General features: G+C 60.0%; 1 protein-coding gene across 2 annotated transcripts in view; it reads left to right on the forward strand.

The window, feature by feature from the left end:
• The window catches only part of COL6A2 (collagen type VI alpha 2 chain), a 34,458-nt gene extending 9,300 nt beyond the window's left edge, over nt 1–25,158 (forward strand). Inside the window, exons 2-28 of one of the 2 annotated variants that reach the window (XM_047798387.1) lie at nt 7,128–7,267; nt 7,375–7,973; nt 8,206–8,226; nt 8,898–8,963; nt 10,893–10,946; nt 11,029–11,073; nt 11,389–11,415; nt 11,615–11,641; nt 11,732–11,776; nt 12,363–12,416; nt 12,861–12,923; nt 13,170–13,232; nt 13,446–13,535; nt 14,222–14,284; nt 15,051–15,113; nt 15,259–15,321; nt 15,706–15,768; nt 16,027–16,077; nt 16,385–16,420; nt 16,647–16,709; nt 16,811–16,873; nt 17,066–17,101; nt 17,278–17,323; nt 18,067–18,219; nt 18,422–18,874; nt 18,967–19,005; nt 24,094–25,158. In XM_047798387.1, the coding sequence (XP_047654343.1) occupies nt 7,129–7,267; nt 7,375–7,973; nt 8,206–8,226; nt 8,898–8,963; nt 10,893–10,946; nt 11,029–11,073; nt 11,389–11,415; nt 11,615–11,641; nt 11,732–11,776; nt 12,363–12,416; nt 12,861–12,923; nt 13,170–13,232; nt 13,446–13,535; nt 14,222–14,284; nt 15,051–15,113; nt 15,259–15,321; nt 15,706–15,768; nt 16,027–16,077; nt 16,385–16,420; nt 16,647–16,709; nt 16,811–16,873; nt 17,066–17,101; nt 17,278–17,323; nt 18,067–18,219; nt 18,422–18,874; nt 18,967–19,005; nt 24,094–24,692 (3,084 nt within the window). In that variant the 5' untranslated portion in view covers nt 7,128 and the 3' untranslated portion in view covers nt 24,693–25,158. Of the gene's footprint in view, nt 1–7,127; nt 7,268–7,374; nt 7,974–8,205; nt 8,227–8,897; nt 8,964–10,892; nt 10,947–11,028; nt 11,074–11,388; nt 11,416–11,614; nt 11,642–11,731; nt 11,777–12,362; nt 12,417–12,860; nt 12,924–13,169; nt 13,233–13,445; nt 13,536–14,221; nt 14,285–15,050; nt 15,114–15,258; nt 15,322–15,705; nt 15,769–16,026; nt 16,078–16,384; nt 16,421–16,646; nt 16,710–16,810; nt 16,874–17,065; nt 17,102–17,277; nt 17,324–18,066; nt 18,220–18,421; nt 18,875–18,966; nt 19,006–21,863; nt 22,983–24,093 lie in introns of those variants that run through there. The other variant, XM_047798396.1, reaches the window with a different exon arrangement.
• The last annotated feature ends 434 nt before the right edge of the window (nt 25,159–25,592 follow it).

Genomic DNA, 25,592 nt, shown 5'->3' on the forward strand with positions numbered 1-25,592 from the left:
TCGGATTTGTTACCCATTGAGCCACAACAGGAACTCCAGATTATGCAATCTTTTTTTTTTTTTTTGTCTTTTTGTCTTTTTGCCATTTCTTGGGCCGCTCCCGAGGCATATGGAGGTTCCCAGGCTAGGGGTGGAATTGGAGCTGTAGCCACCGGCCTACGCCAGAGCCCCAGCAACGCGGGATCTGAGCAGCGTCTGCAACCTACACCACAGCTCACGGCAACGCCGGATCGTTAACCCACTGAGCAAGGGCAGGGACCGAACCCGCAACCTCATGGTTCCTAGTCGGATTCGTTAACCACTGAGCCACGACGGGAACTCCAGATTATGCAATCTTCAGCATACATTGGGAAGATGATTGCCTGGCTCTTGGTCTATTTTCACTCTGCACGTGTAGCTTCGTTATAATGAAGATGATGTGGGAACCCAGTTATGAAGAGTGTGGACTCAGAATCATGTTGCCTGGATTTGGACATCAGCTATTAGCTGAGCACCTGGGACAGGTACCTGTCTCGGTCTCAGTTTCCTCATCCTTGAATTGGGGATTCTAAGCACCAATGTCTAAGAGCTGTTATGAGGGTTAAAAGAAAAGATGTAGCGAAATGTCTGGTGCAGAGTAATTACAGAAAATGTTTCACCGTCATTTCTTTTCTTTTTTTTTCTTTTTTTTTTTTTTTGGTCTTTTTGCCATTTCTTGGGCCACTCCCGAGGCACATGGAGGTTCCCAGGCTAGGGGTGGAATCAGAGCTGTAGCCGCTGGCCTACACCACAGCCACAGCCATGCGGGATCTGAGCCACGTCTGCAACCTACACCACAGCTCACGGCAACACTGGATCGTTAACCCACTGAGCAAGGGCAGGGACCGAACCCGCAACCTCATGGTTCCTAGTCGGATTCGTTAACCACTGAGCCACGACGGGAACTCCCGACTGTCATTTCATCTTTTCTGTTTTCTTTGAGACTTTTTGGTGCACGTTTTTTGCACTCAGTTGCTTCCGTTTCCTGGACTTTATTTGGGTGAGGTGGGATTACCGTGTTTCCAGTCACATCGTGAGCCCTCTTTCCAGACTCCTCTCACTGCTCTGAGAAGCAGCTGTCTCCTTTCCTCGGCTCTCATATGGTGTTATCGCATTTGTGTGTGGTCTGTTGGCCATTCCAGCACCAAACCCACAAATTCTTCGTTACTGTCGTTATATTCCGTTATAGCTCTTGATACTTTCATCATCCTTTGTTTTTTTATTTTTCTGAGCTACTCTTATTCCAGGTGAATCCTAGATTCACTTTGTCAACATGTAATAGCAAAAAAGCAAAAGCTTTTCTTGGAGGTCTTAATCAAAATTACGTTCAAGTGTAGATTCAGTTAGAAATAACTCATATTCTTACATAGTGAGTCTTCATCCAGAAACAAGATCTCCTCCTCCGTTGTGTTCCTTAGAAATTGGGGGAGGGCCACTCCTAAGTCTTGTGCATTCCCAGATTCCTGTTAAGTTTATTCCTTGGATTAATGTTGTTTTTCTTGCTAGCGTAAATAGCATTTTTCCATTACATTTTCTAGCTGCTTGTTGCTGATAGAAGAAAATCTGTAGACTTTTTTAAGCATTTTTCTTGTAACTGCCTCATTGAATCATCCTTTCTCTCTCCCTTAATTTTGTTCAGTTGACTTTATTGGGTTTTCTAGGTGGACTGTCGTATCTTTAATAAGAACAGGTCCCATCTCTTCCTTTCCGGGATTTATACTCTTTTCCTTTTTACTCTCTTATTGTGTTGGCTTCCAACAGAACAGTGAATGATAGAGTGAGATCAGCACTCTGTCATTTTTGGGTTTTTATTTTTCGTGCTATAATGGTCATTCTTCAAGAGAGGAATTTTTAATCCAGAGTCAATTCCGTGAACAGACCCTCTGAATTAATGAAGAATAAGATTTCTGTACATGAGTAATCCGTGTGTTTATGTCTGGCGAAATTGTCCAGATTCTTAAAGCAGCCAGTGACCCACAAAGATAAGGAACTCTATTTTAGCTTTTGTGTAAAATTTGATAGTGGCTGTCGATTTAAAATTTTTATCATTTATAGAGTTCCCGTGGTGGCGCAGTGGTTAACGAATCTGACTGGGAACCATGAGGTTGCAGGTTCGATCCCTGCCCTTGCTCAGTGGGTTAACGATCCGGCGTTGCCGTGAGCTGTGGTGTAGGTCGCAGACGCGGCTTGGATCCCGCGTTGCGGTGTCTCTGGCATAGGCCGGTGGCTACAGCTCCGATTCAACCCCTAGCCTGGGAACCTCCATATGCCGCGGGAGCGGCCCAAAGAAATAGCAAAAAGGCAAAAAAAAATAAAAAATAAAATAAAAAATAAAATTTTTATCGTTTATAATGTTAATCCAACTCCTAAGTTTCTTATGAGATTTTGCGTTTTAAAAAAAATCACAAGTAGATGTTTGGGGGTTCCGCTAGAGCAGTTACCCACATAGCTCAGTGTTAATGCCCTTCGCTTTACTGTGCTTTGCGGATATTTTGGTTTCTACAAGTCGAAGGTATGTGGCAACCCTGCATCGAGTAAGTCTAGGCATTTTCCCAATGGCATTTTCTCACTTTGTGCCTCTGCCACATTTTGAGAATTCTTGCAATATTGTATGCTTTTCAGTGTCATCTTGTCACGGGACCTGCGACCAGCAGTCTTTGGTGTTACTGTGATAGCTCACCGCAGGGCAGATGATGGTGGGCGGTTTTAGCAGGAAGGAATTTCTAATTGTTGCAAACATCATTTTTTAAGATATAGCACCATTGCACACAGTAGACAGTAACATAAACATAACTTTGATATGCGCTGGGAAACAAGCAAAAAAATTCCTGCCACTCCCTTTTCTGCAGTATTTGCTGTATTCTGGTGGTCTGGAACCAGATTCGCGGTATCTGTGAGATATGCCTATACGTTATTTTCTTTTTATATTGACATGACGTACATTCACGTATTTCCTCAGAGGGCATCATTATTTTCATCTTAGCTGATAGATTTTATTTTTCTAATACCAGTTAGGATTTTTGCAACTAGGTTCCAAAGTGAGGTTTATCCTAAAGTTCTTTTTAGGGATATCTTTTTTATTAAGTTTTGCTCTTAGGATTTTCCAAGTTTAAAAATGAATTGAAAAGAATCTTATCTTTTTATGTCATAATAAGTTAAATAGCAGAGAAGCATTTGTTCTTGAAGATGCAAAAGCTATTTGGGCCAGAGCCTTTGAGAGTGTATTTCCTTCCAGCCTTTCCATTCTTCCTGAAAGGCGAGACCACATCCCAAAAATGGTCTTTCATTCTCTTTAGCTTAAAGCTGCTCTTCTATGTTTTTAAAAATGAACAATAAAAAAACCTCTTCATCTACCATTATTTTACTTATTCTTAAATGTGCATATGTCTATATTTCTGCTTCATCATTTTTATTTTCGCTTAGACTTGCTAAAATCTTTTTCTATTTTACTGGCCTTTTTGAACTACCAGCTCTAAGATATATTTATTATTCTACTGTGGGTATTTTTAACCACTTGGTTTATTTTTCTCTCTCGCTTTCCTGAGGTTTATCCCATTAAATTTTTTTGTCTCTAGTTTCTTTAACCACATGCCTAATTTGTTCCACTAATGTTTTATAACATAAAACCTCAAAGGCTATGTATTTTCCTGTGACTATAGCTTTGGCCTTCTCTCATTTGTTTTTGGGTGTACATTATCATTGTCACTTATTTCTATGTAGCTTTTGCAAAATTCCTTGCAGAACTTTTTTTTTTTTTTTTTTTGGTCTTTTTAGGGCTGAACCTGCAGCATATGGAAGTTCCAAGGCTAGGGGTCAAATCAGAGCTGTAGCTGCTGGCCTACCCCACAGCCACAGCAACACTGGATCCTTAACCCACTGAATGAGGCCAGGGATCAAACCCACGTCCACATGGATAGTAGCAGGGTCTGTTACCACTGGCGGAACTGTGTAAGGAATGGTGTAGGGGTGGCATAGCCGCGAGCCCGTCTCCATCCGAGATGTGAATCCTTGTGCATGAAGAGGAGACTGGGAAGCCGCCCTCGGGTCGTTGCGTTTGCCTGTCGGAATTCCGAATCACTGTCTCATCACCCTTTCTGCACTGTCTGGAGGGAGCGTCCGATGCCCACGGGCATGACTTGCTGCTGTGTGATAACGTTCCCCAGAACTTCGTGATTTAAAACAGTAACCGTTTACTATCGCACAATTTCTTTGCGTCGGGAATTCAGGTGAGGCTTAGCTGGACGGTTCTGGCTCAGGGTCCCTCGGCAGGTGCCGTCAGGATCCTGGCCAAGGTCTTGGTCATCGGAAGTCGTGGCTGCTTCTAAGGCGGCTCCCTCTCTGCTCTCTGCTCCCCCGTTTCCTCCCCTCATGAGCTGCTGCACAGGCTGCTTGAGAGTCTTCGCGTGACGGCAGCCGGCTTCCCACCCAGCGAGCGATTCAAGGGAGAACCAGGCAGAAGCCCTCCTGGCTTTTATGACCCAGCACCGGCACTTCTGCATCACCCTGTTGGGGACACAGGCCAGTGACACCTCAGTGTGTGAAGGGACACTAAGGGCAGGAATCCCTGCCAGCCAGAGCCATTAGGGCCCCCTTGGAGGCTGCATACCCCAGGCCAAAATGATGGGCGTTTTTCTCTATTTTAGTGTTGCTATTGTGCTCTCCCCCCGGGTAGATATTTTTAGAATTTTTCATTACATTTGAGAGAAAGATCTTCCACCGGGTGCAGTTTATCATGCGTGTGTTAGTGTGCAGTGTGAGGTGTATGATTGTGTGGTGTGGAGTGTGTGTGTGTGGGGGGGTGTGAGTGTTAGTGTGTGGTGTGTGTGTGTATGGGAGTGTGTGCTATGTGTGCAGTGTGGTGTGTGTGCATGCACACGTGGAGAACAGTGCCAAGCTGGGCGCAGTCTCCCTGGCGCCTCGGTTCCCTCCTCCATCACCTGCAGGGGACAGGATCTGGTAGGACTCATGGCGCCCTTGCTGGGGTCTCTCCCCCGTGGGGCAGCAGGGTCAGGGGTCATGGAGGACGAAGCTGTGCCCACATCCCAGTGCTCGGCCCTGACTGGCCCCTGACTAGGGTCCCAGAGTGGCCCTCACCACTGTTGATGGCTCTGGACCCTCGGCTCTGACTCCCTTTGGCTTCCAGGTGCCTCAGAGCCCCTGGACCCACCTTGTTAGCTCCCACCCCAATTGCGTGTTGGCCCCCCAGCCGCCCTAAACCAGCCTCCTCTCGGCCAGGAGCTCCCTTCCTCTCAGCACTTCCCTCAGTCTGGGCATATCTATCACCTCCTGCAGGAAGCCCTCCTGGATTTCCTGACATTCCCACTGAGTTCACTTTAATCTTGGCGACTGTTGCCACCCTGCAGGGTCACGTGCCAGAGGGCAGCTCCAGCAACCAGGTCCAGCAGCCAGGGAATGAACGGCGTTGGCTTTTGCAAGGGAGGCAGCCTCTTTGTCCCTTCTTTCAGGGCGCGGGACTGCTCAGAGTTTATTGGCATAAGTGGTTGATTATATAGAGTTTTTCACTGCAGATGACATCACAGTGTTAAAAGTACGTTGGTTAACGATTAGGCTTTGGTTTTTGGCCACATGGTACAGTAGCAATACGTCATGTTCTAAAATCTTCAACTGAAGTAAATGGAGTGAGTACAATTCAAGGACAAACAGGCGCAGCCTATCCTGTGGGAAGGAGGAGACCCAGCACAAACCATCTCATGGCCAGCCAGTTCCCACAAGCTGAAGTTGCAGACGCAAAAAATCCTGTCTTCAGACTAGTGTCTATCTTCAAAGCGTTCTTGGCAGGGAGACAGTGTGGGAACATACAAATCAGCGTAGCCAGCTACCGCTAAAAGTTTCTAAACTCAAGGACCAAACTCACAGCTGGGTTTCTTTTGATCAAGAATAATATATGTCTAACTTCTATAGACCTCATTAAAATCCTACCTCTAAAGTGTGCTGTATAACTAGTTAGTAGATAAACACTGTGTTTTAATTAAGTTGGATTTGAATTTTAATTAAGTTGGATTTGAATAGGGGAAAGTCCTCCAGGATGAAATTCTTATTATATTATTGTTGTAATTTTGTTAAATCGCAAATCACCACAGGAAAATAAGAATGGGAAATAAGAATGATAAGCAAATAATCAGGAAAGTCTGAGGAAAAGTGAATAACAGATAAAACAGCAGGAGCGACTGGGTCACCCGAGAAACAATCCATGTTCTCGGCGCAGACGTGGAAATTATTTTCCCGGGAAGCCCCAGCTCTTCCCATCAGCATCAACGTGAGAGCCGCGTAACCTGAGGCCTGCCCTGGGCTTGCACCGCACAGGCAGGCTTCAGCCGGCCCTCGGTTTTTCACCACACAGACAGGCTTCTATCCTGACCAGAAGCCCACCCTCGGCTTGCACCGTTCAGGCAAACTGCCTTCCTCGGCTCCTTGTATCTTCTCGGCTCCCCGCAGTCATGACTGCTAACTGCAGAGGCACAAGCTAGCTCTTAAGCTAACCGTGACCCCATGCCCAGGGGAAGCAGGACCAGGCCCTGTTCACCCCTGACTATGTCAGGATAGCCCGTCTCACCTTAAGCCCGAGTGTAGTAACACCTGCCCCGCGAATGCACCTCCTCGCAGAAGTGAGAGATTTCCGCAGTGCTGAGGGCATCACCAGGAAGACTGACCAGGGTGCCCCGACGCCTCCGCTTCCCCGCCGACTCTCCAGGCACCACCTCTCGGCCAGCCGTGCGGCCCAGGCTGCCGGCAGGGCCCCGAGCCCGCAGCGGGGTTGTGTCTTCAGCAGCTTCACCCTCTGTTCCAGGGGCTCCGAGGGGCAGTGGGGGTTTGTGTGAACCAGGTTGCAGGGTCCCCACCAGAACAGCGGGGCGACAGGCCCCTTCCTCGCCCTCCCGCAGAGAGTCCCCTCAGGCGTGGGGTGGCGGGGAGGGCCGCGAACATCCCCCAGAAAGGAGTCCAGAGCTCGTGGCCTCTGCACCCACCTATGTCTGCGGCCCCGCCCCGAGCCCAGGTGCCGGCTGGCCGCCGCCCGTGCTGCTCCGGGAGGGCAGGGGACTTGGCGTGCAGTGGGCCACGGTCTGCAGCACAGCTTCTTCCTGTTGCAGGATGTCAGGGCGCACGGGTGCTGCCAAGATGCTCCACAGCCCCTGCTCCGCCCTCCTGCTCTGGGGGCTCCTGGGGGCCGTCCACGCCCAGCAGCAGGAGGTCATCGCCCCAGGCACCTCCGACAGGAACAGCTGCCCAGGTACCACCTGTGTGGGCGCCACAGTGGGGGTTGGGGGGGGCAGGGGCGGGCGGGGCCGAACCAGGACAACCGCGGGCCTGGCCCTGGTGACTCGTGCGTGCCCGCAGAGAAGGCCGACTGCCCGATCCACGTGTACTTCGTGCTGGACACGTCGGAGAGCGTCACCATGCAGTCCCCCACCGACAGCCTGCTCTCCCACATGCAGCAGTTCGTGCTGCAGTTCATCAGCCAGCTGCAGGACGAGCTCTACCTGGACCAGGTGGCCCTGAGCTGGCGCTACGGCGGCCTGCACTTCTCCGACCTGGTGGAGGTGTTCAGCCCGCCGGGCAGCGACCGGGCCTCCTTCACCAAGAGCCTGCAGAGCATCAGCTCCTTCCGCCGGGGCACCTTCACTGACTGCATGCTGTCCAACATGACCCAGGAGGTCCGGCGGCACGTGGGCAAGGTGAAGGTCAACTTCGCCGTGGTCATCACCGACGGCCACGTCACCGGCAGTCCCTGCGGGGGCATCAAGCTGCAGGCCGAGCGGGCCCGGGAGGAGGGCATCCGGCTCTTCGCGGTGCCCCCCAACCTGCAGCTGAACGAGCAGGGCCTGCGGGACATCGCCAGCACGCCGCACGAGCTCTACCGCAACAACTACGCCACCATGCGCTCCGACTCCACGGAGATCGACCAGGACACCATCAACCGCATCATCAAGGTCATGGTGAGCTGCCGGGGCCGCCCGCCCGCCGGGGACGGAGGGCGGGGTCCCCAGACCCCGTGGGCGAGCCCCAGTCTGCTGCCCGGGCTCCGGTCACGCCCTGAGGGAGGCGACTGAAGGGGCTGAACCCTGGCCCGGGTCCCATCTGGTCCCGCGTCCTGCGCCCCCGCCCAGACTCCGAGGGGACCGCACTTCTGGCTCCCTGCTAACCAGGGTCTTTCTGTCTTTTCCGCAGAAACATGAAGCCTACGGAGAGGTGAGGGCACCTCCGTTCCCACGGCCCCACTGGGAGCTGCCCGGCCTCTGCGGCGCTGACCCAGCAGAGACCATCCCCCGGGGGGCTGGACAGTGAGAGGAGGGAGGGAGCAGGGCCCCTCTGCGCCATGTGGGGCCTGGGAACCCCGTCTAGACCAGGGGCCAAAACCACGCTGCTTAAACCCGGGAGGTCGGCATGTGGCGTGTCTGTGGAGCGCACGCCCAGGGTGGGGGGGGTGGTGGCCGTCGAGGCTGAGGGCTGTGCTCTGGGCCAATGGGCACCGTCCACCTGAGCCGGGTGCCCAGCGCGGGACCTGCACCTCCAGGCCCCAGATGTACCCTCGTCCATGGCCGGGGCTTCTGCAGGCCCACCCTTCCTTGGCGCAGCTGCTCAGAACCACGACGGTTTAATGTGCAGGCCTGAGTGCTGACTGACCCTCCCACTGCTGGTCCCCGCCCAACCCAGCCTCGATTTCAAAACTTGGCCAGAGCACTCGTGTGGACCCCTGAACCCCACCCCTGGTGGGCACGGGGGCCTCCTGGGTGCCTCCGAAGCCTGCTTCTTCATGCAGCCCCAAGCTCAGGACGGCCCAGCGTGCCGAGGCTGCGGGCTCCCCGCTCCTCCCTCCTGGGACTCGTGGCCTCACGCGCTGCCCCTGCTTCCTGTTTCAGTGCTACAAGGTGAGCTGCCTGGAGATCCCGGGGCCCCCCGGCCCAAAGGGCTACCGCGGCCAGAAGGTAAGGTGCCCAGACTCCCCGGGGTGTCTGCACTGCAGGAAAGGCCCGACCTCTCCTGAACTCCAAATCTGGGACTACTGCACCTCAGATGGACCCCCCGCTTCTCACCTTGGAGGAACCAAAATTCAGTTTTTATCAGCCTCCTTTTATATGGCATTTTGAGAAAAGTACAAACGCTTTTTAAGGTTTCGCCCAAAAAAAACTCCTGTAACTACAGATGTGATAAATTCACTTGAGTAATTAAAAAAAAAAATGAAAAAAAAAAAAAAACTCCTGTAAGCAAGCATGCCCAAGTACATAAACCATCGGGAGGTTGATTCGCACGGGGCACCCGCTCTTGTCACTGATTAGCTTGGGTGTCTTTAATGGCTGCGCCTGCAGCAAATGGAAGTTCCCGGACCAGCGATTGAATCTGAGCCGCAACCGGGACCTACGCCGCAGCTGGGGCCACACCGGATCCTTTAACCCACTGTGAAGGGCTGGGGTTTGAACCCATGCCTCTGCAGCAACCTGCGCCACTGCAGTCGGAATCTTAACCCACTGCGCCACACCGGGAACTCCAAATAAGTAGGTTTTAAGGGGTCAGGTTGGCCCTGCATTTTCGTAGCAACGGAGGTATATAAATGAAGTCCTTCCAAAATCAGTATCGGAGCATCAGAAGCACCAACGATTCGTGTCAAAAATCGTAAAGAAAAGCAAGAGAGGGGAAAGAAACCCTGAGGAGATGAGCGACCATTGAAAATACTGTTACAGGAAAAGTTATTACCAGGAGGCTTTTTGCTTTTTTTTTTCTTTTTTTGCTTTTTAGGGCCCCACCTGCTGCATGTGGAGGTTCCCAGCTAGGGGTCAAATCAGAGCTGCAGCTGCCGGCCTACGCCACAGCCACAGCAATGCCAGATCCGAGCCACGTCTGCAACCTACACCACAGCTCATGGCAACACCAGATCCTTAACCCACTGAGCAAGGCCAGGGATCAAACCCACGTCCTCATGGACTAGTCGGATTCGTGTCCACTGCGCCACAACAGGAACTCCCCAAGATGCTTTTTCCTAAGTTCAGGAGAGTTGTGTAGATGCTCGGCTTCCAGGCCGCCGCCTAGACACTCCCACTCCCTCCCTGGCCACTCCAGTCCTGGGCCAGGGATGAATTAGCCGCTGGAGGGGCTGTGGCCACATGGCAGGGCTGTGACTCTGGTCCCCGTGGTTGGCGTTGCTGGAAGCTGCCGCGGGGAGCGCCGTGGTTAGCATCTGGGGGGCAGAGATGGAGGCAGGAGCACGGAAGGAGCCCTGACCAGGGCACGGCGGTTGAGAGGCCTCCACCCGCCCGCCGCGCCCTGTGTCTGTTCCCAGCCTCTTCCCCGCTCCTTCCTCCCTGAGCACGTCTCCCTCCTCCCTGTCTCGGACTGAAGCTGGAAGCGCATGAACACATAGTGCCTGTGCGTAACACAGTCCTACACTGTATCGTTAAACCCTTCATTCCAAGGAGCACGAGCTTCAGGAGGCTTCCTTCCTAAAGCCCCGGCCTGCGGAAGGCAAGTTCCTTCGCTGCCCCTCCAGGTCTAGAAGATCTGATGTCGTGACATGAGAGGTGGGCACACTCCAGGCCGGGCACAGAATCGGGGCCCTGCAGGCCAGTTCGGGCGCTGCCACCCCAGCGCTGCCTGCAGGGTGGCTTCTCCGAGAGCCGTCGGTCAGGGTCAAAGCGGGCCCTGTCCTGACGGAGACCTGGATTCTTGGGGTCAGCTGACCCACCTCTGGGATCTCTCAGTGTGGCATTGTCATCGTCACCTGAGTGGGGCCAGCAGCTCTGGCCACACTGACCCAGGACCGCCACTCTTCCACCTCCCCGGAGCCTGCGAGGGGTCCCTGGTGGCCCAGCCCGCCCTGCCCCCTCACCCCGTTTACTCCTTTTTCTGTTGTCTGCTTCTAGGGTGCCAAGGGCAACATGGGTGAGCCCGGAGAGCCTGGACAGAAGGGGCGACAGGTGAGCGAGTGTCTGTCCTGCCCCACCGGTGGCCCAGCGCCCAGGGCTGGGGTTACAGCCACGGCCCCTTGTTCTTCCACAGGGAGATCCAGGCATCGAAGGCCCCATTGGATTCCCAGGACCCAAGGCAAGTTGCTGCCGGCCCCGACTGGGTGGCTGGGGACACGGGGACAAGCCAAGGGCTGCGTGGCTCCAGGAGAGGCCAGCTGCCGGGTCAGGATGTGTCGAGGGCAGCCCTCCATCCCCGCCCCCGGCCCGAGGACGTGAACCTTCTCAGTATTTCCGACGCCGCTGTCCCCAAAGCGAGCCTCCAGCCTGAGCCCTGCTCTCTCCTCACCCCGCCACCCGCCACCGCCTGATGTCAGCCCTGCCCCCTGCCCCGGGGCCCGCGGGCACCAGCGCACACGCCAGTAACGCTGCTTCTCTCTCCTCCCCACCTCAGGGGGTTCCTGGTTTCAAAGGAGAGAAGGTGAGTAGACTCTGGGTGGCCAGACCTCGCATGGCCCTGGGAGCCCCGGCCCTAACCCCCTCGGCAGCGTCGTGCTGCGGGTGGCCTTCTGGGGCCCCTCCGGCCTCGTGTGTGGTCCGAGGACAGACTTGGGCCCCGAGGCAGTGGCAGCCGTGATGTGAAGACGCACGGCTAACGGGCCTCCTTTCCTCCTGCGCAGGGCGAGTTTGGAGCCGATGGGAGGAAGGTGAGCAGACGGTTATGCGGGGGCGGGGGGGACACTGCTGGGAAGGAAGGGCGCGGGGGCTGACGGAGTCCTCCTCCCCCTCTCCTCCAGGGCGCCCCCGGCCTGGCCGGCAAGAACGGGACCGATGGTCAGAAGGTACAGTGCGCCCGGGGCTCTGTGCGTGGGTGGGGTCGGGGTGCCCAAGGCACTTCCAGGTCATAGGAATGCCCACGACTGACTCCTGACCCTCGGGTCCTGCCAGGGCTGGGCCTCCGGGCCCCTCCAGCCACTGCCCGCAGCCCGCACCTACCCAGTGGGCCCGGGACAGGTGGGAGCACTGCAAGAGCTGGAGCGGACCTTTGCTCCTGAAAAGCAGGGCACAGCCTTGCAGAAAGCCCAGCAGAAAGCCCAGCCTGACCCGCAGGCCCCACCTCTGCCCTGGTGGGGGCTCACACATGCACGGGGCACCCAAACGCCACAACTCACGTCACATGCATGCACACACACATCCCAGGCGAGCACACGCGAGGGGGCGGCACAGACACCCATGCTCCCCCCCACCCCCACCCCAGGGACTCCCTCCTCTGCAGAGGCCCCACCCTGATAGTGGAGCTGCTGACACAGGCGTCCCACAGTTGGTGCCCAGTACGCTGAGAACTGGCACCATTGGCGCACATGTCATGGGGGTGGTGTCTCCGGAAACCCAGCTCTGATGCATTTCCTGCCCCCTCTTCTCCCTCAGGGCAAGTTAGGGCGCATCGGCCCTCCTGGCTGCAAGGGCGACCCCGGCGATCGGGTGAGCGCAGCACTGCACCTTTGCCTTGACTGCTGGTCCTGGGAGATGCCAGACCCCGGCAGGGCGGGGAGGGCAGTCATCAGCCCTGCGGGCTGCAGCAGGGGACCCGGGAGCCAGCAGCTCAGCTCCTCCCTCCTGCCCTCCTCTGCCTGTCCCTGACCCCTCCAGGGTTCAGCCGGGGCTGGGGTCACACATGACAGATGCCCCCTGGGGTCTCCTGGGTCAGGTGGAGCGGCTGCTACAGAGTCCCGAGGGGCTCCCATGTCTGAGCCTGTCCAGTCGCCCGCCCAGGCCCTGGGGGGGGGGGGAGTGGCAGCGCATCCAGCAATGGGGTGCTGGTCTCCCTCCCCCCGCCACCTCCCCTCCTCTCCTCCCCGCCCCACCACCGTGAGCTCATGGGAAAACGCCAGCGCCGCATGCAGCTCAACCCTCTTCCTCTCTCAGGGCCCCGACGGTTACGTGGGGGAAGCGGGCAGCCCCGGAGAGCGAGGAGACCAAGGCGCCAAGGTAGACGGTCTGGCCAAGGTGGGGGGTGGGGGCAGGCCAGAGCCCGTGGGTGGGTCACCCCGGGTGGCCTGCTCCCTTCCTGCAGCTTCAGGCCCGAGGGAGACGGCCCGGCTGAGACACCCAGCAAACAGGACAGAGGGCCGTGCCGTGCCCACACACTGGGCCATGCTCCACGGACCTGGGAGGGGTTCTGCCTGGCCCCTGGGGTCCAAAGGACCTGAGGCTGATTTCTCCAAACGCTTGCAGGGGGATGCTGGCCGCCCAGGACGCAGAGGACCCCCGGGGGAAAACGGGGCAAAAGGAAGCAAGGCAAGTGTTCCCGGCCGGTCCCTGCTCTCATGCCCCCCACCCCAGTGCTGCCCAGCCTCCCCATCCCCGCTGCCAGGCCACGGCGCATACGGCACCCCAAGGCAGATGTGGTCCCACCTGAAACGGGGCGAGAGTCCTCTCGGCGCGGGCCCTCCCCACGGGCAGCCGCACAGTGGCCGGGGGTCCCCTAGCGGAGCTGTCTCCTCCCCGCAGGGTTACCAAGGCAACAACGGATCCCCGGGAAGTCCGGGCGTGAAGGGGGCCAAGGGCGGGCCTGGGCCCCGAGGACCCAAAGGCGAGCCGGTGAGTTCACACCGCCTGCAGGCCCTGGTGCAGCCGGGGGGTGGGCAGTGCCCCCTGGGCCCGGCCCCCCGCCTCGCCCTCCTGCAGGGCCGCCTCAGGGCACCCCGCTCTGGGCCTCTCAGCCCACGTCCTCCAGCTTCTGCAGTGCACCTCCTCATCCCAGGCAGCAGACACGAGGGAGGGCCACCGACGAGGGGCCTGCGGGCCCAGCCACGCTCCTGCAAGACACCCAGTGCCAGTGATGTGACCCCACCTTGCCCCGCAGGGCGCCCCTCAGGGCTCCATCCGGACCCAGGCTCACCCTCTGTGGGGCCCACACAGCGCCCCCACCTGGCCATCCCCCAGTGTCCCGCAGCAGGGTGGGTGGGTCCCGGTCCCAGGCTGACCCTCAAAGGGGCCGCGTGCCGAGGCCTGATCCGAAAGGGGACTGGGTGACTTATCGGATAGCCAGTCCAAGCTGGGCCCCAGGCACGATGCCTGAACTCCCAGACTTACAAGCTGACCAGGCCTCGCCATTTCCTGAAGTCTCGGCTGGGACAAAACTGACCCAGCAGAGGACATCTGGGATGCGGCTCTCGAGAGGCCCCAGATCCCAAAACCCAAGTCCTTTGGGGGGAAACAGTATGGGGCTTCGGTGTGCCCCCAACCAGGGACCCCCCCCACACACACATGCCTGTTCTCTGCAGGGGCGCAGGGGAGACCCTGGAACCAAGGGCGGCCCGGGCAGCGATGGTCCCAAGGGCGAGAAGGTGAGAGCCCTCCGTGGGAGCCCCGGGTGCTGTCGGCCGAGCCTGCATCTTCACCAGGGTGTCATCTTGGTGCCAAGGGGTCCCGGGACCGGGGATGACCAACACCCCCTCCACAGTCCACCCAGGAGAACAAAGGCGACCCCAGGGCCTGGCAATCAGGGGGCACTCCCCAGGGATGGGGACAGCAGAAGGCACACCCTGCCCAGGGGCCTGAGCAGGGCCAGTTCCACATGCACCATGCACAGCTGTGCAGGCTGCGCACTGCTCCACTGCACAGCAAACACACCCCCCACACACACACAGACACACACACACACACACACCCGTACACAGCAACCACACACTCAGCACATACACACACTCAAACACAGACGCGCACACACACAGCACACACACCCATACACAGATGCACACACGCACACACCGATACACAGATACACACAGCACACACACAGCAACCACACACACACAGTGCACACACACACACCCCGATACAGACACACACAGCATGTGTGCACATGCGCACACACACACCCACGGTTCTGCAGCTGCAGGAGGAGATCCCGAGGCAGCTCGCTCCCTTTGAAATCAGGCAAAGGGCCAGAAGCAGGGAACTGAGAGGCCGCCCCCGGCTGTGCTGGGCCAGGCAGAGTGGGCAGGGCAGCTGTTCCAGCATCACCCTCTGCAGGCTGGGCCTCGTGTTCCCAGAAAGCCAAATGCCCCCTTCCCCACGTGCCCCAGACTAACCGGGCCTCTCTTCCCACAGGGGGACCCTGGCCCTGAGGGCCCCCGGGGCCTGGCTGGAGAGGTCGGCAGCAAAGGAGCCAAGGTAAGTGGGGCAGCAGGTGAGCGTCACGGAGGCCCCTGGCTGGAGGGGCTGCACCAAGAACCCCCTTGCGCTCTTCTGCCCTCCCCCTGCCCTGCCCCCCCGCGGGCATCCACAGTGAGTGACAGCAGGGTCCCTTTCTTCCCAGGGAGACCGAGGCCTGCCTGGACCCAGAGGCCCCCAGGGAGCTCTTGGAGAGCCCGGGAAGCAGGTCAGTAGCAGGACGCCTGGAAGGGCCCACAGCTGTGGGGCCCGGGCCCCTCACTGCCCTTTGACCTCATCATCTCCCTCCCCCGCCCTGCAGTCCTCTTGGGTCCCAAACTCAGGCAGGCAAGATACTGTCCCCAGAGTAAATTTGGGCAGCAGAACGGGGGGGGCCATGGGTACCTCACTCCCTCACCTGCCCTGAGGGGGTCCAGCCCTAAGAAGCGGGGGTGGGGGAGGCGGTGGGGGCCTGGGAGCCTGGACGTGGCACAAGGAGAGGAGACCCACAGGACGCCCAGCCCCAGGGGGCAGCAGTGCTGCCCGGGGTGGGGGGGACAAAGCTAGATGTGTCATTCCCCCATCCCCCACCCCGCTTCTTTTCTGCCCTCAGGGATCTCGGGGAGACCCTGGCGATGCTGGTCCCCGCGGAGACTCAGGACAGCCTGGCCCCAAGGTAGGCCTCTCCCCACCTGGCAGGACGGGCCTGGGGCCTGAGCGAGGCACCCGGGAACGTGCAGGCCCAGCCCCCTTGGTGGGGGCTGACATCACGGGGCCGGGCAGCACCCCTCTGCCGTGTTCTCACCCTTGGGGGTAGCACAGCCCCCCAAAGTGGCCCTACACACGCGAGCCCCTCCCCAGCCACCCTCAGTCAAGCCAACCATCTCCACCCCTCCCGCTGGACCTGCCCTGACCAGCCTCCCCCATCCTCCAGGGAGACCCCGGCAGGCCTGGATTCAGCTACCCGGGCCCCCGAGGAGCACCCGTAAGTCTGGCATGGGACAGGGACTGGGGGTGGCGGTGGGCTTTGTCTGTCTGGGGGCTCCTGACTTGAAGGTTCCTGGCAGTCCCTCCAGGGCCTCCTGCCTGGGGCCCGGGGCGAGGCCGGGGAGCGCCCAGGGGCACCGTCAGGAACAGAGGCAGGTCCTCCCACAGCCTGCGAGGCGCCTGCAAACCTTGATAACAGAACCTGCCCATCCATGAAGGGAGGGGCTGCAGATCTCGGGGAGGGGGGGCGCTGCAGAGGCAGCAGCCCTCAGCCTGTGCTGACGGACCCCTGTGCTTCCTTCCAGGGAGAGAAAGGCGAGCCTGGCCCCCCTGGCCCCGAGGTACGTGCCGTGCGGCCGGAGCTGAGTGGTGGGAAACAGCCGTGCGCCAGTCTCTTTCAGACTGAACACCTTGGCCTGTGGGATCGCATCTGACCGACCCCCACTGCCAAGTTCGGGTTTCTCCTAAAAAAGCGTGTCCCTCTTGGGTGGATCCCTGGAGGTCTGGGAGGCAGAGGGGAGCAGTGCCGAGCTCTGCATTGTTAATGGGGGGGGTCCTGTGTCGCAGGGGGGCAGAGGTGACTTTGGCTCCAAAGGAAGACCGGGGACAAAAGGCCAGAAGGGCGAGCCTGTGAGTAGCCCCTGCCCCATCACCCCGTCACCCAGGGCAGGGCCGGGTGCTGGGCCCACCCAGGGCGTTGCCGGAGCCCACCTGCCCTCTTCCCTTCTCAGGCGGATCCTGGTCCCCCTGGTGAGCCAGGCCCCCGGGGGCAGAGAGGAGCCCCAGGACCAGAGGTAAGTCAGTCACCCATCCATCCGGCCTTCAGGCCACAGCCCCAGGGCCAACCAGGCCAACAAGCCCCCTCAACCATGTGGTCAGTGGCGGGGGATCCTGGAGGGGCCACGTGAGAACAAGTCGGGCGCTCCCAGGCTCCCAGCCTTGGTCATGGTGAGCGTCACCTCTCAGTGTCACCCTTCCTCTTCCAGGGAGAGCCTGGCCCCCCAGGAGACCCTGGCCTCACGGTAGGTGTCAGTCAGGGATGGAATCAGGGTCCACCTCCCTCCTAAAATCTGAAAGAAAGGGCAGCAGGGCCGGGTCAGAGGGCGGTGGCAGGGCCGGGTCAGAGGGCGGGTGGCAGGGGTGGCAGACTTCCTGCAGAAGCCTTCCCCAGCCCTTCCCCACCCCCGCTGGGTTACAGGAGTGCGACGTCATGACCTACGTGAGGGAGACCTGTGGATGCTGTGGTGAGTTGAGGCCCCCACACGGTGGCAGAACGGGGCCGCTATGGGCTGGGACACTTCTGTCCTTGAGGTCTCTTGTCCAGGGGTCAGGGCCATCCGTCGGAGTCCTGCCTTCCCCTTTGCGGTCACTGCTGCCCACCATGTGCCTGGCTACACACCCCTGGGGTCTGGGAGTATCCAGGGATCAGCGCTGTCACCTGCTCACCCCTCCCATTCATCCCGCCCCTCTGCTCACCTGGCTCCTCAGCTCACCTCGCCCACCTCCTCTCGCCCCCGCCCCGCCCCCTCACCCCGCCCACCTCCCCCTGCCCCCGCCCCTCCGCTCGCCCCGCCCACCTCCCCTTGCCCCCGCCTCGCCCCCTCACCCCGCCCACCTCCCCTGCCCCCGCCCACCTCCCCTGCCCCCGCCCACCTCCCCTTGCCCCCGCCTCGCCCCCCTCACCCCGCCCACCTCCCCCTGCCCCGCCCCTCCTATCGCCCCGCCCCTCCTATCGCCCCGCCCACCTCCCCTGCCCCCGCCCTCCGCTTGCCCCGCCCACCTCCCCTTGCCCCCGCCTCGACCCCCTCACCCCGCCCACCTCCCCATGCCCCCGCCCCTCCGCTCGCCCCGCCCACCTCCTCCCGCCCCTCCGCTCACCCCGCCCCTCCCCCTCACCACGCCCACCTCCCCCTGCCCCGCCCCGCCCCTCACCCCGCCCACTTCCCCTGCCTCGCCCCTCCGCTCACCCCGCCCGCCCCACCCGCAGACTGTGAGAAGCGCTGCGGCGCCCTGGACGTGGTGTTCGTCATCGACAGCTCTGAGAGCATCGGCTACACCAACTTCACCCTCGAGAAGAACTTCGTCATCAACGTGGTCAACAGGCTGGGGGCCATCGCCAAGGACCCCAAGTCGGAGACGGGTCAGCTGCACTGCCGTTAGGGGGAAGGGCGCGGCATGGCAGCCAGGCTCCTGGCCACTTTCTTGAGCAGAGGCGCCAGGGGGCAGGTCGCCTGAGATCCGGCCATGAGAGAGCGTGGACGGACAGAAATCGAAGGGGAGGACCTCAGAGGGCGTCTTAGCTCTGCCGAGGGCCTCCGCTCACGTCTGTGCTGCCCCCGCAGGGACCCGCGTGGGTGTCGTGCAGTACAGCCACGAGGGCACCTTCGAAGCCATCCAGCTGGACGACGAGCGCATCGACTCGCTGTCCAGCTTCAAGGAGGCCGTCAAGAACCTCGAGTGGATCGCCGGCGGCACCTGGACGCCCTCGGCGCTCAAGTTCGCCTACAACAAGCTCATCAAGGAGAGCCGGCGCCAGAAGACGCGCGTGTTCGCCGTGGTCATCACCGACGGCCGCCACGACCCCCGGGACGATGACCTCAACCTGCGCGCGCTGTGCAACCACGACGTCACGGTGACGGCCATCGGCATCGGGGACATGTTCCACGAGAAGCACGAGAGCGAGAACCTGTACTCCATCGCCTGCGACAAGCCGCAGCAGGTGCGAAACATGACGCTCTTCTCCGACCTGGTGGCGGAGAAGTTCATCGACGACATGGAGGACGTCCTGTGCCCAGGTGAGCGGGGCGTCTGTGCGAAGGGGCAGCTGGGGGCGCCCCAGGCCGCTGGGGAGCCCCCCCCCGGACCCACCTCTTTTCCTCTCTCCTAGACCCCCAGATCGTGTGCCCCGACCTTCCCTGCCAAACAGGTAAGGCCGGTGCTGCTGAGTGCCCCTCAGGCACGCCCGCTGCCCCGGGGGGAGGGCCTGCAGGGACCCCAGAAAGTGCCACTGCAGCCCCCCCCCGAGAGAAACCTCAGAATCCAGACGTGTGCATTCAACTTCCTAGACCCCAGTGCTTCCGAGGAGGGGGCTGGGAGTACTTCCCACCTGGCCCGCGTGGGAAGTGGCGCTGCCATCCCAGCACTGTGCTAGGCTCTGGGGCTGCTGGTCTTGAACCCAGATCTACTGTATGTGTCCCGGAGGGACAGACACCCCAGGGCCATCCCAGCTCCCCCAGGCAGAAGCCCTGGACACAGTAAATGAAATGGTTGCTCTTAAACCCTCCTGGAAGCAAGCATGTCACCAGCCACGGTGGGCAATTGACAGCTGGCCCTGACGGCCGAGCCACTGCCTCTGCTGTGGTCTGCTTGTCCCTCTGGGAGCAGACTCATTTAAGGGGCCATAAACCCCACCCAACGTGCTTGCACTAATGTGGGAGACAGGGCCTGGGGACCCACAGAGGCTGCCCCGAAGGGGCCCCTCGGGGCAGGATGGCATCAGCCTGCTGCTGCCTCTGTGGCTCTGCTGCAATGACCGGGCCATGGAGCCCATGGAGGTGCCCTGTGGCAGCCTGCCCTTGCCAGCCCACCTCCTGGAGCCAGCCCTCGACCCTCCCGCTTGTTGTGGGTGCCCAGCCTAGAAGCATTGAGATGGGCCTCTGGTGGGGGCTGCCATACCGGGCTGGGCTGGGATGTGTGGGCAGGTCTAGCACTGATGGGAACTGCATGGCCTGTGTCCGCATCCGTGTCTGCCACGACGTGAACATCTGGGCAGGCCTCTCAGGGGTCAGGTGGGCCCCCTGGGCAGGTTCAGAGGCAGACTGAGGGAGTGTGCGGAGCTGGGGACGGGGTCCCCGCAGTTGTTCTGACAGAGAACTTCCAAGGAAATGCTCACTGAGGTTGTACCAGTGACCACTCCGTGGCCATTGGCAGGCTGTGGGCTCATCCCAGAGATGACCTGGCCTGGGGTCCCCAGAAGATGGCTGCGTGTGGTGCCCAGAGCCACTCCGAACCCCAGGGCTGGCCCAAGAGCACCCACCCCAGTCTCCACGAGGGCAAAGGGGCTGAGCTGTGCCCCTGCCCCTAGGACGCCTGGGTCCTTCCAGGATGGGGCCCCACAGTCAGCTTGTCCCTGAAGGGCAGAAACCTGGCCCCAGCCCCTGGTCCCAGGGCCCAGCAGTGCTCCTGGAGGGGAAGCTTCAGGTTTCTCGCCGTGGGCGAAGTTAGCTGAGGTTCTCTGTGGACCCTCCTTATCCAGCTGAGGCCGTCCCCATTCCAGTTACTGAGTCTTTATCATAAATGCATGTGGGATGCTCTCTCTGCACCTGTTGATAAGATCAGGTGGGTTTTCTTCTTCAGCTTCTTGATGGCATGTAGTCTGTTCATTGATTTTTGAGTGTTGGCCAGCCTTACAGACCAAGGATACACCCCACTGGGTCGTGGTGTATACATGTTTTTTATATACATGTTTGGCTTCAATTGCTAATATGTTGTCGGGGATTTTTGCCTCTGTGTTCATGAGTGATCTTGGCATTAGTGCGCTTTCTGGTGATGTGTCTTTGTCTGGTTTTGATGTCAGAGTCACACTGGTCCCCAGCACTGTGCTCTCGCTTCCCCTGAGCCCCCAGGACCGACGGTGAAAGGGAACAGCCCCCTTAGCCCTCCCCCTTCTCCTAACCACCCCCTCTATGAACCTCACACTCTCGTTCTCCTTTAAAGTGACTAGAAATTTCCAATTAGACACAGTGACCACAGGGAGAGAAAGCAGGTGTCACTATGCTTTTAACAAACAACCTGCTTGACACAAGTGGACTCTGGCCGGCTGAGGGCTGAGCAAACGGGGCACTGGGTGGATGCTGCCAGCTTTGACATGGCCCTGACCTTCTGGCCCAAATGGCCCCATCCACCTAGAGGCTCAGCCACATCTGGGCTTGGACCAGGCTGGGGGGGGGCGGGGGGGGCAGCTCAACTGGGGAAGAACCATGAGGCCAGACCCCAGTCCAAGGCGGCCAAGGCAGATTTCCTTCCTCAACCGACAGCTGCTGCAGGAGGGAGGGCCGGGGAAACCTGAGCCCAGCTCCCCAAACCCAGGCAGGGGCTCTGGAAGGCTGGGCGCCCCGAAAGCAGGGCACAGGGCAGGCGGGGGAATGGGCCAGGCTCCCTAGGTGAGCTAACTGGGCATCCCAGGGGCACGCTCAAGTCAGGGAGCAGTGGCGGGGGGTGGGGGGTGGCTTAGGCGGCTGGCTGAGTCTTTGCTCCCTGGTCCCAGGGACATGGCTCTGGGCAGAGATTCACTTCTAAAGAGCGGAGGAGGATGTGTAATCCCAAATCGTCTGAAGAAACTGCCCTATGAGGAGGTCCAGGGCCCACCTGCCCATCCCCAGGTCTGGGCGGGAACAAGCCAGAAGTTCTCCTGGCAGCGCCCAGCATCCTAAGGAGGCGGGGTCTCCCAGGGGCGGGGCCTTGAGCAGCCCGCAGCCGCCAGGGCGCCCTCAGTCTCAGCAGCGGTTGAGAGTCTGGAGTTTTGCGGGTTTTCCGAGCTTCTGCACCCCATCTCCTAGGGGCTGTGCCTTGCTCCTGGCTCCCCAAAGCCACATTCATTTAGCTTTGGGGCCCTTGGCAACAGTCAGGGAGCTGCGGCCCTACCCCCACTCCTTGTCCGACCCCCTCCCTGAGCCTAGTCCACCTTCCTGGCTTTGGTCCCTCCTCGTCTCCGAGGACAGAGGCGACTGGAGGCCCGCTCACGCCGACCAGGTCCCTTAAAGCCTTCTCTGGAATCCCCCGCAGATGGAGCGTGGCCTGGCGGCGAGCCCCCGGTCGCCTTCCTCCGCACGGAAGAGGGCCCGGACGCCCCCTTCCCCAAGACCATCCCCCTGATCCAGCAGTTGCTAAACGCCACGGAGCTCACGCAGGACCCAGCCGCCTACTCCAGGCTGGTGGCCGTGCTGGTCTACACCGCGGAGCGGGCCAAGTTCGCCACGGGAGGCGAGCGGCAGGACTGGATGGACCTGTTCATTGACACCTTTAAGCTGGTGCACAGGGACATCGTGGGGGACCCCGAGACCGTGCTGGCGCTCTGCTGAAGCCATGGGGCACAGCCCCACCCGGCTGCGTTAGCTCCCAGGGGCTGCCCACCTTATGCTGTGGGGCTTAAGGCGGCAGGAAGCTATTCCCAGTCCGGAGGCCAGAAGTCCAAAAGCAAGGTGGCCCTGGGCCGCGCACCCTCTGGACCTCCAGGGGAGGGTCCTTCCTGCCTCTCCAGCTCCTGCCTCTGCCTCTGTGGTCACAGGGCCTTCCCCTTCATAGCCCAGCCTCTCCTTCTCTCCCCTACAGGGACGCTTGTGGTATTTAGGACCCGGTAATCCAGGGTGGCCTCCCCACTCGAAGGCTGTAACTTAATCCCACCTGCAGAGTCCCCTTGTCATCTGAGGTTGTGGCCACAGGCTCCAGGATTAGGACGCAGGCATCCTTCGGGCGCCATCATAGCCAAAAGGAAGAGCAGAGCCTCATAAACAACCCCAGGCTCCCGCTTCACCTCTGGCCTCTGTGCCCGGTTCCCCCCGTGCGTTTCTCTGGGCTCCTAGGTTGATACATTGAGGAAAACGCTCCCCAAACCTGCAGCCCCTGCATGTCTGGCTCTGCTCACAGGGGTGTCACAGTCCAGGGGCATATGGGGAGCTTGCCAGGCAGCGCCAGCCCCAAGCTGTGTGGGTCCTCTGCACCGCCGCCAAAATAAGCCGCCCCATGAATAAGCTCCTTAAAACATGAAAAACCACCTGCCAGAAGCCCTGGCTTTCTCTGCGGGTGGCCTGGTGCTCGGGGCCACATGCCCGGGAGTGTCCCTCGGGGGCTACGAGCACATCTCGAATGTTCTATAAACGCTGACAAGCAGGGAGTGCGAATGCGTGCTGTGGTCCACGACTTGTTGGGATGAACGGCTGCCTGCTTGCCTGGACCTCAGGGGTCCCCCACGTAGGGGGTCCCCCAGTGCCTGTGGGGCCCAAGCAGAATCCTGAGCCCCTCTATTCGGTGCCAGTGGGTCAGGACCTCCTTCCGATGGGATCTCTGCATTCCTGGTCCTAGGTCAGCACAGCTGGGCTGTGACCAGAGTCCTTTCCTGGCCAGGTCAGGAGGGGGGCAGGTGGGTCTGAGGACCAGCCCCGTCCCTGCGCAGCCACCGTGGTGGTTGGACTTAAGATCTTGGCAGTGACTGGGGAGGGGCTTGGCTGCAGGTTCCTGCAGCATGGGCAAGACCCAGCCCTGGTCTCACGTGTGTGCAGAGTGGGTTTTCAGGCTGTGCAGTGGCCCAGCCTCAGCCCTGGCTGCAGCCTTGCCCCCACACCGTCCAGCATGTTCAGGGCTAGTGACTGCCTAGATGGGGAAAAAAGCCTCCTTAGGTAACTGAGTCACCTGTGCCCACTGCCCACCAAAGCCTTGTCCGGTCAGAGGGGATACGGCCTATTGTCTTTCCAATGCTCCCGCGGCTGGGAGAGATGTGGCCAAGGCCACGCAGCCCTCGGGCAGGGGGCCCGAGGGGCTCACGGCAAGTCATGGGTCCCTGTGTCGCAAATCTTCATGAGGTGCTTTTCACACAGTCACAGATAAGATGACGGCTTCTCCCCCACCCCGCCCACTCCTGTGGATCGTGGCCCTTTGGGGCACATCCAATTCTTGGGCCAAAAGAAGTGGCTTTACTGACCCTTCCTGCTTGTCGGCAGGAGCCTGGAGGAGGCTGATGGTGCTGGGAGGGTGGGAAGAGGCCCTCAGCCTCAGGTCTGGGGACATTTCCTGGTGGGAGCACAACCAGGAGAGATGATGGGTCCCAGGGAAGCCAGTGGGACACCAGACCCCCGTCCCGGGCCCTGGGGGGAGTCTCCCAGCCACGCGCGACCCTGGGTCCGCGCGGCTCCCGTGGGCGGAGGAGGCGGGCCCGGGGCGTGGCCAGAGCGGGCGTGGCCGGGGCGGAGCGGCGGCGCCTCGCCCGGGTCGCCCGCGCACCACACCGTCTCGCCCCCAGAGTTGTACGTGGCCCAGTGCACGCAGCGGCCCGTGGACATCGTCTTCCTGCTGGACGGCTCCGAGCGGCTGGGCGAGCAGAACTTCCACAAGGCGCAGCGCTTCGTGGAGGACGTGTCCCGGAGGCTGACGCTGGCGCGCAGGGACGACGACCCGCTCAACGCGCGCGTGGCGCTGCTGCAGTTCGGGGGCCCGCGCGAGCAGCAGGTGGCCTTCCCGCTGACCTTCAACCTGACGGTCATCCAGGAGGCGCTGGCGAGCTCGCGCTACCTCAACTCCTTCTCGCACGTGGGCACGGGCATCGTGCACGCCATCAACCAGGTGGTGCTCGGCGCCCCGGCCGGGGCGCGCCGCCACGCCGAGCTGGCCTTCGTGTTCCTCACGGACGGCATCACGGGCAACGAGAGCCTGGAGGAGGCGGTGCACTCCATGCGCAAGCAGAACGTGGTGCCCACCGTGGTGGCTGTGGGCAGCGACGTGGACGCGGATGTGCTGTCCAAGATCAGCCTGGGCGATGAGGCCGCCGTCTTCCGCGAGAAGGACTACGACAGCCTGGTCCAGCCTGGCTTCTTTGACAGGTTCATCCGCTGGATCTGCTAGCGCCCCCCGAGCCCCCACCCCAGCCCCCTGCCCCGCCCCTCCTGGCCCCCCGAGCCCCACTCCTGGCCCCCCGACACCCCCTGGGCGCTGTCCCCCTGTCCGTGGTGCTACTCAGACCCCAGGAGGGGTCCTGCACGCAAAAGACTGTCTCTCCTCGTGTGGGTGTAAAGTCAGCAGTGGAGGACCCACGCCCACCACCCTCGGTGCCTCCCGACCATGCCCTGCCCGCTATGCCCTCTTGGGACCCAGGGGCTTCCTGGGCCGGCCTCTTTCAGCCCAGCCTCCTTCCCAGACCCATCCTCCCTCCAGTGCCCTCCGCAGGCTCTCTGCCAGCCCTCCTGGCCCGGCTCCCCGGTCTCTGGGGGTCACTTGCCCCCATCAGAGTGAGTGGTGACCACAGGCCCTGCCCCCACTGTGTACACACTCCCTAGCCCAATAAAGGCTTTGAACCCCTTTGGCTCCCCAACTCCCAAGTGTCTGTGCCATGGGGATGCTGGGACCACTCACATAACCCGTGCTCAGCCCCCTGGGGTCCCCCAGATGGCTCTGCGCCTCAACCAGGGAATCCACCTCTGCTTGGTTGGCTTTGGGCCGAAAACAGTGCTGACCAACGAAGTCTCTCTCTGGCCCCAAGCGGGGCCTCAGCACGTTAGGATGTCTGTGTGCGTGGGGACATTTTAAGGAGGGAGCCTGATGGTACAGACAGGTCAGGAGGATTCTGTGGTGGGGCAGACACGCTTGGTCACAGACACTTAGCTTGAGCGCCTTCCTGAATGTATCTTACATTTCACTACAAAACGGTGACGGAAAAATCGGGAAAGAATGAGGGAATAAAACGCATATTAAGTAGGAGTCTCTCTGAACTGGAAAGATATCCAGGCCTCTGGTTAAGTAGAAATA

Source organism: Phacochoerus africanus, chromosome 1 (genome assembly GCF_016906955.1).
Source record: "Phacochoerus africanus isolate WHEZ1 chromosome 1, ROS_Pafr_v1, whole genome shotgun sequence".
In the NCBI taxonomy this organism is placed as follows: domain Eukaryota; kingdom Metazoa; phylum Chordata; class Mammalia; order Artiodactyla; family Suidae; genus Phacochoerus; species Phacochoerus africanus.